Genomic DNA, 17,318 nt, shown 5'->3' with positions numbered 1-17,318 from the left:
AGATTACTCTAGCAATTTTCGATTATATAAAATAGTGTTATTAACTATAATCACTATGCTGTACATTATATCCCCAGAACTTAATCATCTTAAAGCTGGAAGTTTGTATATTCGTCCACAAACTTGGAAGAGTTTGATCAATATCTCTTTTCCCCCACTCCCAGCCCTTGGTAACCATCATTTTTAGTCTCTGTTTCCATACATTTCAGTTTTTTAAATTTTTTTTTACTTTTTTTTTTTTTCTTTTTGGCCGCTCTGCGGGGCTCATGGGATTTTAGTTCTCCAGCCAGGAATGGAACCTGTGCCCCCTGCATTGAAAGTATGTAGTCTTAACCTATGGACTGCCAGGCACTTCCCTTTATTGAAATATAGTTGACTTACATTGTTTTGTTAGTTTCAGGTATACAGTAAAGTGATTCAGTTATATAGATAGATAGAGATATATTCTTTTTTGTATTCTTTTCCATTATAGGTTATTACAAGATATTAAGTATGGTTGCAGATTTTAAATTCAGGTTTTTAATTTGAGTTGATTTCTGTGTGTGCTATATAAATATAAAGGTCTACTTTCTTACTTTTGCTTGTGGCTGTCCAGTTTTCCCAACACCATCTATTGAAGGGACTATCCTTTCCCCATTGTATATTTTTGGCACCTTTGTCATAAGTTGGGACCATACACGTGCCTGCCTGCGAAGTCACTTCAGTTGCATCCAACTCTTTGAGTGACCGTATGGACTGTGGTCTGCTAGGCTCCTCTGTCCATGGGATTCTCCAGGCAAGAATACTAGAGTGGGTTGCCATGTTCTTCTCCAGTGGATCTTCCTGACCTGGAATCAAACCTGGGTCTCTTGCATTGCGGGCAGCTTCTTTACCATCTGAGCTGCCTGTGACTGTATATGCCTGTGTTTATTTCCAGGCTTCCTATTCTGTTCCACTGATCTCTGTATCTGTTTTTTTTTTTTTCCCCCCCAAGGCAGGTGTTTTCTGGTGTGGGCTGGAAAACCTGCTAGACAAATTGTAAAAGAGCTGTAGCACTTATGTGTGTGTGCTTATCCCTATAAAAATATACTTTTGATTACTACAGTGTTGTATTATAGTTTGAAATCAGGAAGTATGATGCCTCCCCCTTTCATCTTCTTTCTCAAGATTGCTATGGTTATTTGCAGTCTTGTGGTTCCATACATATTTTAGGATTGTTTTTCCCATTTCTTTGAAAAGTGCCATTGGAGTTTTGATAGGGATTTTATTGAATCTGGCAATACTTACTTTAATGTAAGGGTTTCTTGCTTGTTTTAGACAGTGCATCCAAATCCTCTGTACCATCCAGGAATTGTTTGGATTTATATGAAGAAATCCTGACTGAAGAAGGAACTGCAAAGGAGGCAACATATAATGATGTATGGGCTACCAGAATTATGAACGACAGTTATTTTGTGCTTTGATATCTCCTGAAATGCAGGCATTGGCTAACTTCTGAATGGGCATTCTATGTTTGAGAAGTAGTTCTTAGACTAAAAGAATATTTACATCAGTTTCTGCCTTCAGATCTGTTTTAAAACAGTATCTTCTGAATGTTTGCCTAAATGTAGTTATAATTTTGCTTGATTAAATTTAAGTGTCTAAATATATAAAATCTCAACAGGTAAATCAGTGTGATAAAACATTTTATCTTTTCATGATTTGTACTAAATTATAAATTGTCCCAAGACGTCATGCAGGCAAATTTCTTTCTACCTTATTTGAATTTAAAGTTTGGAGACTGAATGTGAAACTAAAGAAAATAACATTGTTGGCAGGCCCAGCTTTAAAAACCAGTAATCTAACTAGATACCTGTTAATAGAAATAGACCTCATTTACCCTACTTTGTGAGTTGATTTACAAAGTTTTAAATATTTTGTAATGTCATTTAAGTTAAGAAAATAATTTAAAATGATGCTTGATCTTTTTGTATTTTACAGTTGCAGGCAGAATATGGAAAATGTCAGCTGCAAATGAAAGAGCTGATGAAAAAGTTTAAAGAAATACAGACACAGGTAGAATTATAATGAATATTTTATTTTTGCCTTATTAACCTTTAAAATCAAAATTTAGTAAAATTCTTTGTTAGAAATTAAAATGCTAAAGGGTTGACAGATTATAAGGAAACTTTTTTTCAAAGTGTTATGTGAAATAGCAAGTCTGGCCAAATATACATTATTTCCAGTGTCAATGAAACTGATAAAACTGCTTGATTTGTTCAATGATATTGACCAATGATTAAATAACTGTCGCTAGACTAGTTAATAGTTAAAGAATAGAAAATTTTGATTGTATCAACTGGTTTAAAAGAATGGCTTGAGGAGCCAAGATTTAGAATGACTGATGGGGGAAAATGGTGGTGCCCTCACAGTTTTTACCAGGGTGACTTTTTTTGTTATCATGCTGCAGAATCAGGAATGTCCTGTTCTGATTTTTATTTTTTGGTAAAGTTGTTTCTCTTTCTTTCCCCTTTCTCCCAAAGAGCCAGTCAGTCCTCAATTCATTCTTCGTTCACCTAAGAACTAGTATATTATTTCAAGTTAAACCTCCAGTTATTAAATATAACACAAATTTTATCATTTCCAAAATAATGACCCAGGCAGAACTTTTTTTCTGGTCATTTATTGGTTTTTCATTTTGATCCCTCTTTTAAATTGTTTTATTTTAAATAGTCTTTCTTTGGTGCTAGTTTCTTCTCTGAATCTCAGCCTCCCCATTTGTATAACGAACATCACTGTACTCTTCCTATGACTATTATGAGAGTTTCATAAGATAAAATAAGTGATGCCTGGCATGTAGTTAGCATTCAGTAATCAACAGCTATATAAATAGTGGTTTATTCCATAGATACATACTTTACTAAATATATTTTATGATGTTTAGAATTTTAGCTTAAAAAATGAAAACCAGTCTCTTAAGAAAAATATCTCAGCACTTATCAAAACGGCCAGAGTGGAAATAAACCGCAAGGATGAAGAAATAAATAATCTTCACCAAAGGTATGATTGACAGATGTGGATATGTTTGTAAATTACATGAATATTGATATGTGGAATATTTTTACCTTTGGAAAGATAATGAAAATCGTGCATTTTCTTAAATTTTTAAGGTTGTACTGAGAGGAGCCAATATTCTAATGGTATATTGTCATAATGATTTCTGTATGATTATTAATAGAATATTGCCACATACCTCTCTGAATATATCCAGTTTTGTAATATACTGGGATCTTGTTCTGATATTCTTTGATCCTGAGAAGATGATGGTGTATGTCATGGGTTCCAAAAGGGGCCCACCAAATTACTAAAATACAAGGAGGATGTCTGTGTCATACATTCTGTCATAGACAACTCTTAAAATATCTCAATTATATATTCTTTTTCCTCTGAAATGGATTTTCTATTAATTTCTCTCTTTCCCTCTCTCACTTTTTTTTTGGTGGGGCAGTAGTTGGCTTCAGAGAATTTCATCTCTTCTCCCCTTGATAGTCCAAACCTCCAAAACAGTTATCGAAATTTACTATCTCTGTTTCTCCACCTTCCATTTCTACTCACTCTTGAACTCAGGCCACTCTGACCTCTTCCTCCTGTGACTACCACTAAATTCATCATATAGTTTTGGCTACTCATTTTAACTTGTCTTTACACATAATTTGACATAATTGACACTTTTTCCTTGAAATAGTTTCTCCCTTTGGCTTTCATGATCCTTAGTTTTCTTCCTGACTTGACACTTATTTTTCTGGCAAAGTTGGTTTTCTTCAAAGCTATGTCTTTACTTCCCTTTCTCTTTCAGTATTTTCTGTTGATGTAATCTTACTTGTACTAGTCAGTTCCATTTATATGTAGATAACTACTTTACATCTGTAAAAAATTTTCAAAGTTACCTCATCCAAAACTGAATTTAAGATTGAACCCATTCCATTGTTCCTTGCTCAGTGGATTCCCTAACATTTATTTAGCTGGTGCAAGCTAGAGAGACTGAAGAATAGGATGACCATTTAATTTATTGCCCAAACCAGGATACTTTTGAGAGTAGAAGGAAGTGCTATTAGTAATTACACTGATATTACTTGGCAAACTGGGACATGCAGGCCTTGGAGTCATCAGTGACACTTAGCTCTTTATCATCCTTCAGATCCAAATCCATTACCATGTCCTGTTGATTTTTATGTCTATATTCTCTCAACTCATTCATTTCTCTCCCATTTCTGCTGTCACTGCTGCCCATCACCTCTCAGCTGAACTGGCAGTGGTCTTTGTGCTCAGAACTGTTCATCCCCTCTTGCTCTTTGCAGCCTCTGGTTTCTCACTTCTTAATATTAAAGCCACAGGACACTTTGTAAAGCACAGCTTTGGTCATCTATCACAGAACTACCCCATCCCACCTCTTTTCCTCTTTCTTCCCGCCACCCCGCCCTCCCTCCCCTCTTTTCTTTCTCCTGTAGTGAAGGAAATCTGAACGACAGCGGCAAGTGCTGGGAGAGAACTGAGAGGTCCTCCAGGCTTTATTTGAGCAAAGCAAATGAAAGAGAGTTCCTTATTTTAAAAACTTGTCCATTACATTGGAAACTGGTAAATTCTTACTACTTATTCTTTTTTACAAAGTAAAATTAGTTTTGCCAGTATGTGGGCCCCCAGTTTTAAAGTCTATCACATGTGATTAAACCTTGGATTATTAAAAAGGAATTAATGTTGTTTTTGGTGTTAATTTCTATTTCTTAATAGACTTTCGGAGTTTCCACATTTTCGGAATAATCATAAAACTTCAAGGACATCAGATTTAGTTAAAACAAAAGATCTTAAATCCAGATCTCCCCATTTGGATGACTCTTCAAAGACTGATCACAGAGTGAAAAGTGATGTTTCTAAAGATGTACATTATAGCACTTCACTGCCAAACCACGAAAAGGAAGGAAAATCACACTGTGAAAAAAAGAGCACATCTGCTGAAAAACACTCCACCAATGGCATTTGGTCACGTTTCCATTATCAGGTTGGTGAGAGTAGTTCAAATGAGGATCATAGAAGAGGAAGGAAAGATAGTCGACATAGCCAATACAACCGGGGGACTGATAGAATACGAAAAGTCTTGAGCACTAGCTATGGTGATGGTGAACTGAGGAACACAGAGGCCAGTCAAAGGCTACAAGGACATCCTGAGAAATATGGTAAAGGTGAACCAAAGGCTGAAAGCAAAACTGCAAAGTTGAAAAGTAACACAGATTTAGATTATAAAAATGAACGCATCAGCTCTTCTTGGGAGAAAGAAAGCTCTAGAGACAAGTCACACACTCGACTAGAATCTCAAAGTGACAGAAAACTCGAAAGACAAAGTGAAAGATCACAAAATGTAAATAGAAAAGAACTTAAATCACAAGACAAAGAAGAAAGAAAAGTTGATCAGAAGTCAAAATCTGTAGTGAAAGGCCAGGATCATTGGAGAAGATCTGAACGGGCGGTGCTTCCGCGTTCCAAAAATGAACTAGCAAAGTCTCACAATTCAAGTAAATACCATTTAGAGGAGAGAAGAGGCTGGGAAGATTGTAAAAGAGACAGGGCTGTAAGTAATCATAGTTTTCAAGAGGGAAGATGTCAGTCTTCTCTTTTAGCCAGTAGAACTCACAAACACATTGATTCCATGGAAGTTGATGCTGTGCACCAGCGGGAAAATGCACCTTTCAGAGCAGAAAGGCACAGAACTGAAGAAAAGAGGAAAAGGGAACGAGAGAGCAAAGAAGAAAATAAACATATGAGAAATGAAGAAAGAGTACCTCCAGGACATTTGCAGAAGACTAACAGAGAAACTAAGAAAACCACCGCAGACTTAAAGAGACAGAATGAGCCAAAAAATGATAAAGGGGAGGTCTCTAACAATGATGTTTCTGAAGGAGCGAATAATAAGGAGCCAGCAGTTAGAGCTGAGAGTGCCCCAAATGAACCACAAAACAAAGACTTAAAGTTGAGCTTTATGGAAAAATTGAACTTAACTCTTTCTCCTGCTAAAAAGCAGCCTGTTTCTCAGGATAATCAGCATACAATAACTGATACTCCCCAGTCCTGTGACATATGTGATTCTGAGTTGTTGGTGCAGGCTAAGATGGTGACATGTGTTCCCTCTGTCAGTGAACATATCACAGAGGAATCCAAATCTGAGTTATTGGAACCAAAGAATGCTCTTACAGCAGCACCTGAACCCAGGACCAGTATTTCAGAACAGAAAGTAGAAGAAAATAGTTTGTCTATTGCATCTGTGGAGAATACTGTGCCTGGTGACACACCCATATGTGGCACAGAGACTTCCTTTTCAGCACCTGTGGAAATGGAACCAACAGAATGTTCATTATCTTCATCCACAGAAATGGAACAGACTGTTAATGGTGCCAGGGCAGCAGTTCCTGTGATAATAGACACAGCACAGACAAATGTTTCTCAGAATGTTGGCTTGGAATTGGATAGCAAAAGAAACAGTGACTTAAATTCTGGTAGTATTTCTGAAGAGACAGAAATGAAGGAGGCTTTTTCAACAAATGTGACCAAATCCAGTGAAAGCATTTTGCAGCCTTTAGTTGAAGAAACTGGCATTCTGCCAACCGTCCTTTCAGAAGGTGGTACACCAAAACTTGAGCCTTCTCTTGTAGACCCACCACTGGCTGAGAATAAGTCTTGTCATTTGGATCCTTGCTTACCTAAAGAGACTCCAGAATCTTTACTTCAGCAGACTGAGTTAATGGGTGACAGAATGGAAGTTGGTGAAACAAACTCAGTATATCATGATGATGAGAACTCAGTTCTGAGCATTGACTTTAATCAGCTGAGACCTATTCCAGAAGCCATCAGTCCTCTGAATAGTCCAGTGAGACCTGTAGCAAAAGTTCTTAGACTGGAAAGTGCATCTCAAGTTCCATTATATAATAATAGTCATAAAGGTAATACTTTATATTATCTCCTATAGCTTATCTTGATGTGAGAATGTAAAATACACCAGCAAGGGGGGGGGACAAAAAAAAAATACACCAGCAAGATGAATTAATGCTTTTTATTTGATAATATAACTAGTGTTCAGACCTCTGTTGTTAACTAATAATGTACATTGAGCCTTTAGTCTAGGTTTAGATAATGCTTATTTATACAAAAAAGAGAATGGTAGGACAGATTGTTTCAAATATTCTTTGCCTGTATTCAGATACTTTCTTCTTGTTTAAAAACCATCATCAAATGGCATAGAGTAGGTGATGCTGCTAACATCAAGAAATGAACAGTTGGTTTTGCTGGTTACCCAAATGATCAAACTGTGCAATATCATTATTGTCAGGAGGCACCTTCTCAGACCAGTAAAGATGAATCATATGATAAGTGTTAGACGTTAACATTCTGCTTTTTTTTTTTAAAGCTATTAAAATAATAAATTGCCTCAACATTTAATTTTTTGTTATATTTAATGTGGAAATGTTAAATGACACTCATTGGTTATGTGGCCATAATATGCTTTTCTCTTTCACAGATGTGTTTCTACCAAATTCAGCTCATTCTACCTCCAGGAGTCAGTCTGATCTCAACAAGGAAAATCAAAAGCCAATATGCAAATCTGACAAATTTGCAGAAGCAGACTCCCACAAGAATTCATCTTTAGATGAATTAGAAGAAGGAGAAATTATAAGTGACAGTGAAAAACCTGAACCACAAAATTTTGACAAAAGTGCCAAACCAAGAGCTTCTACAGAAGTGAAGAACACAAAAACTAGCCCAGAAAGTAGGAGAAGCTCTGTGCGTTTGGATAAAGACAATAGGAAGATATCCTCTATGAAAATGCATCAGACCAAAAGCAGATGGAATAGAAGACGAAGTGAATGTAGCAGATCTTCAAAAACAGAGAAGAAAGAGAGGTCAATGAGCACTTCCAGCCTGGAAAAAATAGTTCCAATCATTGTCACACCCTCTTCTGTCCGAGATATTATGCACATGTTACGGATGATAAGAAAACATGTAAGGAAAAATTATATGAAATTCAAGGTAAAATTTTCATTAATACAGTTTCATAGAATTATTGAGTCAGCAATTTTGAGTTTTACATCACTAATTAAATACCTGGACTTGTCCAAAATATCTAAGTCAGTGACTACTTTACAGAAGAATCTCTGTGATGTTATAGAATCCAAACTCAAGCAAGTTAAAAAGAATGGCATTGTGGATCGTTTATTTGAACAGCAGCTACCAGATATGAAGAAAAAATTGTGGAAATTTGTAGATGAACAACTCGACTATTTGTTTGCAAAACTTAAGAAAATCTTTTTAAAATTTTGTGACTCCATAAATGTTGGCAGTGACAGTGACGAAGGAAAGCTTGAAAAGAAAAGTAAAGAGAAAGCACGATCTTCACACTATCAGAAGGGGAATATAAACAACTTGGGCAAAGAAATGTTGAAAGAGAAATCCCCCAAGTCAGAAGATTCTGGTTCTTCTAAGTCTTCAGTAGGTTGTAAAAAATCTGAGGAAAAACATCAAGAGCAAAAGAATTCCAATATTAACACAGTAAAGCATGACATTAAAAAGACTGCTAACACTTGCTTTGATAATATGAAGAATCCTCAATCTGAAGAGCATTCCTTGCAACCAAACTGCCTGAGCACCCCAAAGCCAGGAAAAATTGAAGGTAGCACCATAGAGGATGCCCACACATCCCAGCTCGCTCCTTTGAAGCCAGAACGCAGTTTTGAGATACTTACTGAACAGCAGGCATCTAGCCTTACATTTAATTTAGTGAGTGATGCACAGATGGGAGAAATATTTAAAAGTTTGTTGCAAGGTTCTGATCTTTTGGACAACAGTGTTAACTGTAATGAAAAAAGTGAGTGGGAGTTAAAGACACCAGAGAAACATCTGATAGAGAGTCTCAAATGTGAATCTATGCCAGCTTGTACAACTGAAGAGCTTGTTTCTGGGGTGGTTTCTCCCTGCCCTAAGATAATTAGTGATGACAACTGGTCCTTACTGTCATCTGAGAAAGGTCCATCTCTGTCTTCAGGGCTTTCATTGCCAGTTCATCCGGATGTGTTGGATGAAAATTGTATGTTCGAAGTGTCCGCTAACACAGCTTTAAGTAAAGATAATGTATGTGGTTCAGAAAAGAGCAAGCCCTGCATTTCTTCCATACTTCTTGAAGATCTAGCTGTCTCTTTAACAGTACCATCACCTCTGAAGTCAGATGGCCATCTCAGTTTTTTAAAGCAAGAAGTTTTATCTAATTCAACGCCCGAAGAAGTTATTAGTGCCCATTTTAGTGAGGATGCCTTACTGGAGGAAGAGGACGCATCTGAACAGGATATTCATTTAGCCCTGGAGTCTGATAATTCAAGCAGTAAATCAAGTTGTTCTTCATCATGGACAAGCCGGCCTGTTGCTCCAGGCTTTCAATACCACCCTAACCTCCCCATGCACGCTGTCATAATGGAAAAGTCCAACGATCACTTCATTGTGAAAATTCGGCGTGCGGCACCATCTACCTCCCCTACTCTTGTACAGAATACAGTGGCTGATGAATATCTGCCGAGAGTAGAAAAGGAAGCTGATGAAGCAGTGGAGGAAGAATATATTTCATGTCAGAACAGAGTTTTTAAACCTGTGGAGGAACTGAAAAATTCCAGTAAGAATGTTGATGATAGATTAGTTCATGAGGAACAAGACTGTGTGATACAGACAGAAGTTCCTGACATATATGAATTTCTTAAAGATGCTTCAGGTAAAGTGAGTCAAAGTACTGAAGAGGCTGAAGAATGTTTCAAGTTGCATCAAGTATGGGAACCAAAAGTGTCTGAAAGCATTGAAGAATTGCCTCCAGTGGAAGAAATTCCACGTTCTGTTGAGGATCATCTTCCAAACACATGTATAGACCTCACAAAAGATACAGTCACCGAGACCAAAAAGTTGGGGGAATTCGTAGAAGTGACAGTTTTAAATATTGATCAGTTGGGATGTTCTGGAAGTAGTGTGGATCAGAATGCTCCAATATTAGACAATATGCAGCCTGAAACTGTTGATACTTTTATTGATTTGACACAAGATGTTTCAAGTGACAGTAAAAATGAAGGTAACCATCCTGCTGTAGTTGTTGAAGACTTGGAGTGTCCGGTGATATGTATTGATGAAGATAACTCGAAGGAAGAAAATGTGCAGGTGGCAAACAGGCCTTTGGAATGTGTCGTTGAGGAGGCCTGTATCGATCTAACCTCAGAAACTTCCAGTTCAGGTGAAGTGAAAAAGGATGATTTAAACTCAGAGTCAGCATTAAATTCCAACAGTTCAGAGTTGCCTGGGACGTTAGATAAACCTCACAAAAAGAGAAGGAATCTTTCTGATCTAAATCCTTCTTCTCAGAAAAAACAGAAAAAGGAAACAGACTTAACCAGTAGGGAAAAGACCAAAAAAATTACCCAAGACTCGGGTGAGAATGGTAATGCTCATCGAAGGAAAGCCAGTAAGAAAAAGGCCCCTTCAGTGACTAAAGACCCCTCATCATTAAAGGAAAGCCCAGGGACTAAGGATGCATCAGCAGCGTCTGCCACTTCTTTTACAAGCCTTTCTGCAAAGAATGTTATTAAAAAGAAGGGAGAAATTATAGTTTCGTGGACAAGGTAAGAATCTAAAGAGACTATTAAATCACCAGGAAATTTTGAGACACCAGAAATCTATCATGGCATAGTTTTATCCCAACTTAAAATAGGGAAAGGGATCACTTCAAAAGTGGCCAAAGTTGGTAGAAAATACACTCTAGGATACAGCCCAGCTGTACTGTAGAACAGTCTAGAGCAGTGGTTCTTGACCAGGGATGTGTACTGGCACGATGGACAGAACTTTTCACTATGTTTTAACCTCACTTTTTCAATGAAAAACAGAATCTTTCACTCGTAAGGGACCTAGTAATATACACATTTTCTTTAGAAAGGAGGAATGACAGCTGGTGAATAGGATAAAAAGTGTGAGTGTTTGTAATTTGAGTTTTCTCAAATTAGAAGTTTCAAAACAAAGTTTTATAAATTTTGTTGTATTTTAATGTGTACTTAAAAAAAAATGCAGATGTAAAGACTGCATTTCAGATGTAAAGGTAACCACAGTTGTGAACCATTAAGCTAGAGGAACACGATCTCCAGACTGGCTAGAGTGTATAATGATACTGAATTTTCTTGAAATTGGGGTCAGTTTTAATACCTCAGTCCTCCATGCTTTCATTTCAGGTAACCTGTAGATGGTAAAATCTCAGAGATTGTAATAAGAAACATTGGGTCAGACCATGTAGAAAAAGCAGAGCTCTAGGGATTAGAAGATCTGAATTCTATATTATTTTTTGGTTCTTCTCACGTATTAAGTCTGTGATCACGTTTGGGTCCTAACTTTATAAGTACTATTTACACACTACAGGTAGAATTTTAAGAAAATCTTTCATTTTTGTCATTAGAAAAATACATTAATGTATTTGTTTTGGAAAATTTGGGAAATTTATATGAACTCAAAGATTAAAATCATCCATAGTCTTCTCTCTCAGATAACTATTGTCCATTATTTTAGTATATACACTTTTCCTTTTTTTATGAGTTTTAACAAAAATGCCAATTCTTAGTAGTAGATATTAAGAAAGTGAGCTTTTTCTTACCTTTCTGTTCTAACCTACAGAAACTAAATAACATTTTTCCCCTTTCAGAAATGATGACCGGGAAATTTTATTGGAATGTCAGAAAAAAGGGCCATCATTGAAAACATTTACTCATTTAGCTGCTAAGTTGAATAAAAATCCATATCAGGTAACTACCCAAATTTTACATCTCTATTGTTTCACAGATGGTACTACTCTAAATACTTAGATTTTATTTTTAATGTGTTTAAAATATATAGATATTTATTAGTTAACATCTTTAAAAGCATTGCTCTTTGGAGAATTCTCTGGTCATCCAGTAGATAGGACTCCGTACTTTCATTACCAAGAGTGTGGATTCAGTCCCTGGTTGGGGAGCCAAGGTCCCACAAGCTGCACAGTGGGGCCAAAAAAAATATGGTTCTTGATGTTCTTCATGTAGAACTGTTAAAAGCTTGGTGATTGTGGAAGAAATTTGAAACAATCTTAATTCTTTTTCTGTCATTTTACCATTTACTTATTTGATCTCAAGCAATTTTGTAATGATACTTTCTTGCTTAAGAAAGTTTAATATTGAAAAGTTAAATAGCAGTTACCTTTATTATGAACATATTTTGTTTTTTGAAATATTACTTTACCATTTTATTAAGGGTAGCTTTCTCTGTCTTTAGATGTTTTCTTTCTTTTTTTTTTCCCCACAAATCAGAAGGCTGACTTTATTTTTTTTATTTTTAAAAAAATTTATTTATTTTAGATGTTTTACGAAAATATTCATCAAAGATAGAAAAATATATTATTGCAATATATACAATTAACTCTCATTTAAAATTTTTCAGGTCTCAGAAAGATTCCAGCAGCTAATGAAGCTCTTTGAAAAGTCCAAATGCAGGTAGTTAATGGTTACACTGCAGGAGGCTAGTAAAGTAAGTGTTTGACACTGTACCTGTTTGGTTAATGGCCTATTAGTCATTGAAGATGTGAGTGGTGGGTGAGAGGCATCTAGTTGAGCTCGTGCTTCAGTCACAGGTTAGAGGATGATTGCTCGTGAAGTCTTCTGAGTCACCTATCTTAGAAGGTGGGATGTGCTCAGTGAAGCCTGCTGCAGTTAGATCAGGATAGCCTCTCTCCTCCACCTTCTGCGTGCTCATGAGTCTAAGGTGGGGGCAAATCCATTTGATGATTGATTATAAACTTTTATAGATAAAGAAAAGAAAGCATTCTTGAGGGAATTTCCTGGGGCCCAGGGGTTAAGACTCTGTGCTTCCACTTCAGGGGGCCTCAGTTCGATACCTGGTCGGAGAAATAAGATCCTGCATGCCATATAGTGCAGCCAAAAGAAAGAAAAGAAAACATTCTTGAATAGCAGTATATTTCATAGCCAGTGAAGTCTGTGCAGTCATTGTAATTTAACATTTTTCTCATTTTTAATTGAGTGCTAAAATACTTTAAATACAAAACATACATTTAAAAACATGAAATCCATTGTCATCTGAAGAGGTGACACGACTTACTACATTACATTATTAATAATGTACACAGACATGTTTCTTTAAGCCATTGTACAGATTTATTAAGGCAATATGTATCAGATTTTTTTCTTTAAGACCTAGGCCAGTTGCCTAAATATTTTGGATTTTTCTGGAAGGAGAATTGTAAAGATATTTAACAAATCACTATTTTTCAGTTGATTTGTAGTCATAGTTATTTGAATCCAAAACACCCAACTTTATAGGTAAATCCTAATAAAAACCATATTTGGACATTGATCTCATTGTGAAGGGTTCTGAATATTTTTGAATCATAAAAATCTGTTCCTAAACTTAGTATAAATTACTGTCTTTTAGATAATCTGTTAATTTCAGTATCCTCTTAGAGCAACTAGTTTGTTAATGATACCTTCAAAAGATATTTAGTAGTTTATGTGAAATTAAAATTCTGTTTATGTAATTCAGAATGTAAGATTGAATAATGGGGAATTTGAAGAAAAAGCTTATTCTAAAGAACCTTAAAAAAAATAGTTCGATGCGAAAATTGCCTGATTATTTTTCAGATTCATTATAAATAAATTAAAAAAATTTTCACTACCTTTAGGAACTTAAACTGAGGTTTTATCTAAATGTTGTCATAAAATGTGACTTCCATTCTCTTTTTGAAGATAATGTCCATTCATGAAAGAATTAACTTGTATCTGGAAGTGATGTTTATTAGTTTGAAATTTCCAAATTCCATTGCAAATGTATAATTTTTTCATGGATTTGATACTTGACATTTTATTTGCTTGCATGATAGCACAAATAGTATGTTATTTCATTCCTAGTTTGTTTCTTTGCTGATTTTTTTTCCTTCAAGTACTATTCAGTTCAGTTCAGTTTAGTGGCTCAGTCGTGTCTGACTCTTTGCGACCCCATGAATCGCAGCATGCCAGGCCTCTCTGTCCATCACCAACTCCCAGAGTCTACCCAAACCCATGTCCATCGAGTTGGTGATGCCATCCAGCCATCTCATCCTCTGTCGTTCCCTTCTCCTCCTGCCCCCAATCCTTCCCAGCATTAGGGTCTTTTCCAATGAGTCAACTCTTCGCATGAGGTGGCCAAAGTATTGGATTTTCAGCTTCAATATCAGTCCTTCCAATGAACACCCAGGACTGATCTCCTTTATGATGGACTGGTTGGATCTCCTTGCAGTCCAAGGGACTCTCAAGAGTCTTCTCCAACACTATAGTTCAAAAGCATCAATTCTTCGGTGCTCAGCTTTCTCCACCGTCCAACTCTCACATCCATACATGACTACTGGAAAAACCATAGCTTTGACTAGACGGACCTTTGTTGGCAGAGTAATGTCTCTGCTTTTCAATATGCTATCTAGGTTGATCATAACCTTTCTTCCAAGGAGTAAGCGTCTTTTAATTTCATGGCTGCAATCACCATCAGCAGTGATTTTGGAGCCCCAAAAAATAAAGTCTGACATTGTTTGCACTGTTTCCCATCTATTTCCCATGAAGTGATGGGACCAGATGCCATAATCTTAGTTTTCTGAATGTTCAGCTTTAAGCCAACTTTTTCACTCTCCTCTTTCACTTTCATCAAGAGGCTCTTTAGTTCTTCTTCGCTTTCTGCCATAAGGATGGTGTCATCTGCATATCTGAGGTTATTGATATTTCTCCCGGCAACCATTCAGGTATGACCTAAATCAAATCCCTTATGATTATACAGTGGGAGTGACAAATAGATTTAAGGGATAGATCTGATAGACAGAGTGCCTGATGAACTATGGACAGAGGTTCGTGACATTGTACAGGAGACAGGGATCAAGACCATCCCCATGGAAAAGAAATGCAAAAAAGCAAAATGGCAGTCTGAGGAGGCCTTACAAATAGCTGGGAAAAGAAGAGAAGCGAAAAGCAAAGGAGAAAAGGAAAGATATTCCCATCTGAATGCAGAGTTCCAAAGAATAGCAAGGAGAGATAAGAAAGCCTTCCTCAGAGATCAATGCAAAGAAATAGAGGAAAACAACAGAATGGGAAAGAATAGAGATCTCTTCAAGAAAATTAGAGATACCAAGGGAACATTTCATGCAAAGATGGGCTCGATAAAGGACAGAAATGGTATGGACCTAACAGAAGCAGAAGATATTAAGAAGAGGTGGCAAGAATACACAGAAGAACTGTACAAAAAAGATCTTCACGACCCAATAATCACGATGGTGTGATCACTCACCAAGAGCCAGACATCCTGGAATGTGAAGTCAAGTGGGCCTTAGAAAGCATCACTACGAACAAAGCTAGTGGAGGTGATGGAATTCCAGTTGAGCTATTTCAAATCCTCAAAGATGATGCTGTGAAAGTGCTGCACTCAATATGCCAGCAAATCTGGAAAACTCAGCAGTGGCCACAGGACTGGAAAAGGTCAGTTTTCATTCCAATCCCAAAGAAAGGCAATGCCAAAGAATGCTCAAACTACCGCACAATTGCACTCATCTCACACACTAGTAAAGTAATGCTCAAAATTCTCCAAGCCAGGCTTCAACAATACGTGAACTGTGAACTTCCAGATGTTCAAGCTGGTTTTAGAAAAGGCAGAGGAACCACAGATCAAATTGCCAACATCCGCCAGATCATCAAAAAAGCAAGAGAGTTCCAGAAAAACATCTATTTCTGCTTTATTGACTATGCCAAAGCCTTTGACTGTGTGGATAACAATAAACTGTGGAAAATTCTGAAAGAGATGGGAATACCAGACCATCTGACCTGTCTCTTGAGAAACCTGTATGCAGGTCAGGAAGCAACAGTTAGAACTAGACATGGAACAACAGACTGGTTCCAAACAGGAAAAGGAGTACGTCAAGGCTGTATATTGTCAAGTACTATAGTTTCATTAAATTCTTATCAAAAGCAGAGTGTAATAATCAAGTTACCAACCTGATTCTGTAAAAAGCTAGTTCTTTAACCACCAGTTTTATCCAGGGCTTCCCTGGTGGCTCATATGGTTAAGAATCTGCAACAAGGGAGACCCAGATTCGATCCCTGGGTTGTGAAGATCCCCAGGAGAAGGGCATGGCAACCCACTCCAGTATTCTTGCCTGGAGAATCCCATGGACAGAGGATTCTGGCAGGCTAGAGTTCATGGGGTTGCAAAGAGTTGGACATGACTGAGTGACTAACACACACACACACACATTGTCTAAGTAGAACTCACTTGAAAGAACAGCACTTTGTGAAATGATCATATCAGAAAAACAGAATCGTAACTTTAGCATTTTCTTATATTACAGGTAAGTTGCCGAGTTTCTTGGAGTCTTAATTGATATTGCATACTACACAAAAGCTTGGAATCCTTCATGTTTTTAATGGAGCAGGAGAGGGCAGTTTTATGACACATTTGATTACCAGATAATAATCTGCATTTGTTATTACTTGCTGACTCTTAACTTCAGGCCAACATGGTCAACTTGTTCCTGCATCAGTCTGACTTGCTCACCTGTTACTGGTCAGGATATTTATTTCTAAACAGGTTACAACTTGTTATTAAGGTAAAAGCAACAATGAAACAGTATTGAAATCTTAGTTTTGATATTTCAAAGAAATGACTTTCTTTTCTAGATTTTTAAAAATAGTTTTGTAGCATTTTAAACTTAACCATTATTTAGTTTGTTTCATCCATTTTTATTTGCTTTTGTAATTGTCTGTCCTCATTTTGTTAAATTGTAAAATAATTTAAATAGTGTATCTGTAAATATGTATAATTATAATGATGTAAAATACTTTCTGTGTGTGTGTATGTTTGGGTGTATACACACACATGAATGGCTGTGCCTAGCCAAGGATTTTTTTTATTTGTATAAAACTTTTTGTATAAAGTTTGCTTTCATTACCAGTAATGTATAAATAAAACCATGTAAAGTTCTGTTATATTCTGATTAGAATGTTTCTTTTATTATGTATTAGAATGTTTCTTTTATTGTGTTTAGATAGTAATTAAAATCGAAAAAAGATAAAATGCCCAGGAGCCTTGGAGGCTATTTTGAAGTGGTTCTTGGTGGGGGCGTGGCTGGCTAAATGTGCTGGAGTAGATTCATCGGAGCAAACCAGTGCTTTTGCCTGCTTTCTCACAGCAGGTATTGGTACAGTGAACAGTGCCCCAGGGGTCCTCACAGACAAAATCAGGGCAGTGCAAAA

General features: G+C 36.6%; 1 protein-coding gene and 1 non-coding gene across 3 annotated transcripts in view; one reads left to right on the top strand and one right to left on the bottom strand.

Annotated features, from left to right (window-relative positions):
* Positions 1–17,051, top strand: part of CASP8AP2 (caspase 8 associated protein 2) — a 32,795-nt gene extending 15,744 nt beyond the window's left edge. For both annotated transcript variants that reach the window (XM_081528500.1, XM_081528501.1), the window contains 8 exons: positions 1,297–1,397; positions 1,960–2,034; positions 2,903–3,018; positions 4,747–6,947; positions 7,523–10,649; positions 11,714–11,813; positions 12,481–12,567; positions 16,415–17,051. In XM_081528500.1, the coding sequence (XP_081384626.1) occupies positions 1,297–1,397; positions 1,960–2,034; positions 2,903–3,018; positions 4,747–6,947; positions 7,523–10,649; positions 11,714–11,813; positions 12,481–12,537 (5,777 nt within the window). In that variant the 3' untranslated portion in view covers positions 12,538–12,567; positions 16,415–17,051. The remainder of the gene's footprint in view (positions 1–1,296; positions 1,398–1,959; positions 2,035–2,902; positions 3,019–4,746; positions 6,948–7,522; positions 10,650–11,713; positions 11,814–12,480; positions 12,568–16,414) is intronic.
* LOC145522105 (U7 small nuclear RNA) lies at positions 974–1,037 on the bottom strand. The gene has a single exon (XR_014065919.1). It is a non-coding gene; the product is annotated as a U7 small nuclear RNA (small nuclear RNA).
* Positions 17,052–17,318: the final 267 nt, after the last annotated feature.

Source organism: Giraffa tippelskirchi, chromosome 9 (assembly GCF_054371585.1).
Source record: "Giraffa tippelskirchi isolate mGirTip1 chromosome 9, T2T-mGirTip1v1.2.pri, whole genome shotgun sequence".
NCBI classification, from domain to species: domain Eukaryota; kingdom Metazoa; phylum Chordata; class Mammalia; order Artiodactyla; family Giraffidae; genus Giraffa; species Giraffa tippelskirchi.
The sequence above is the reverse complement of the archived record's forward strand: the minus strand, read 5'-3'. Positions and strand labels throughout refer to the sequence as shown.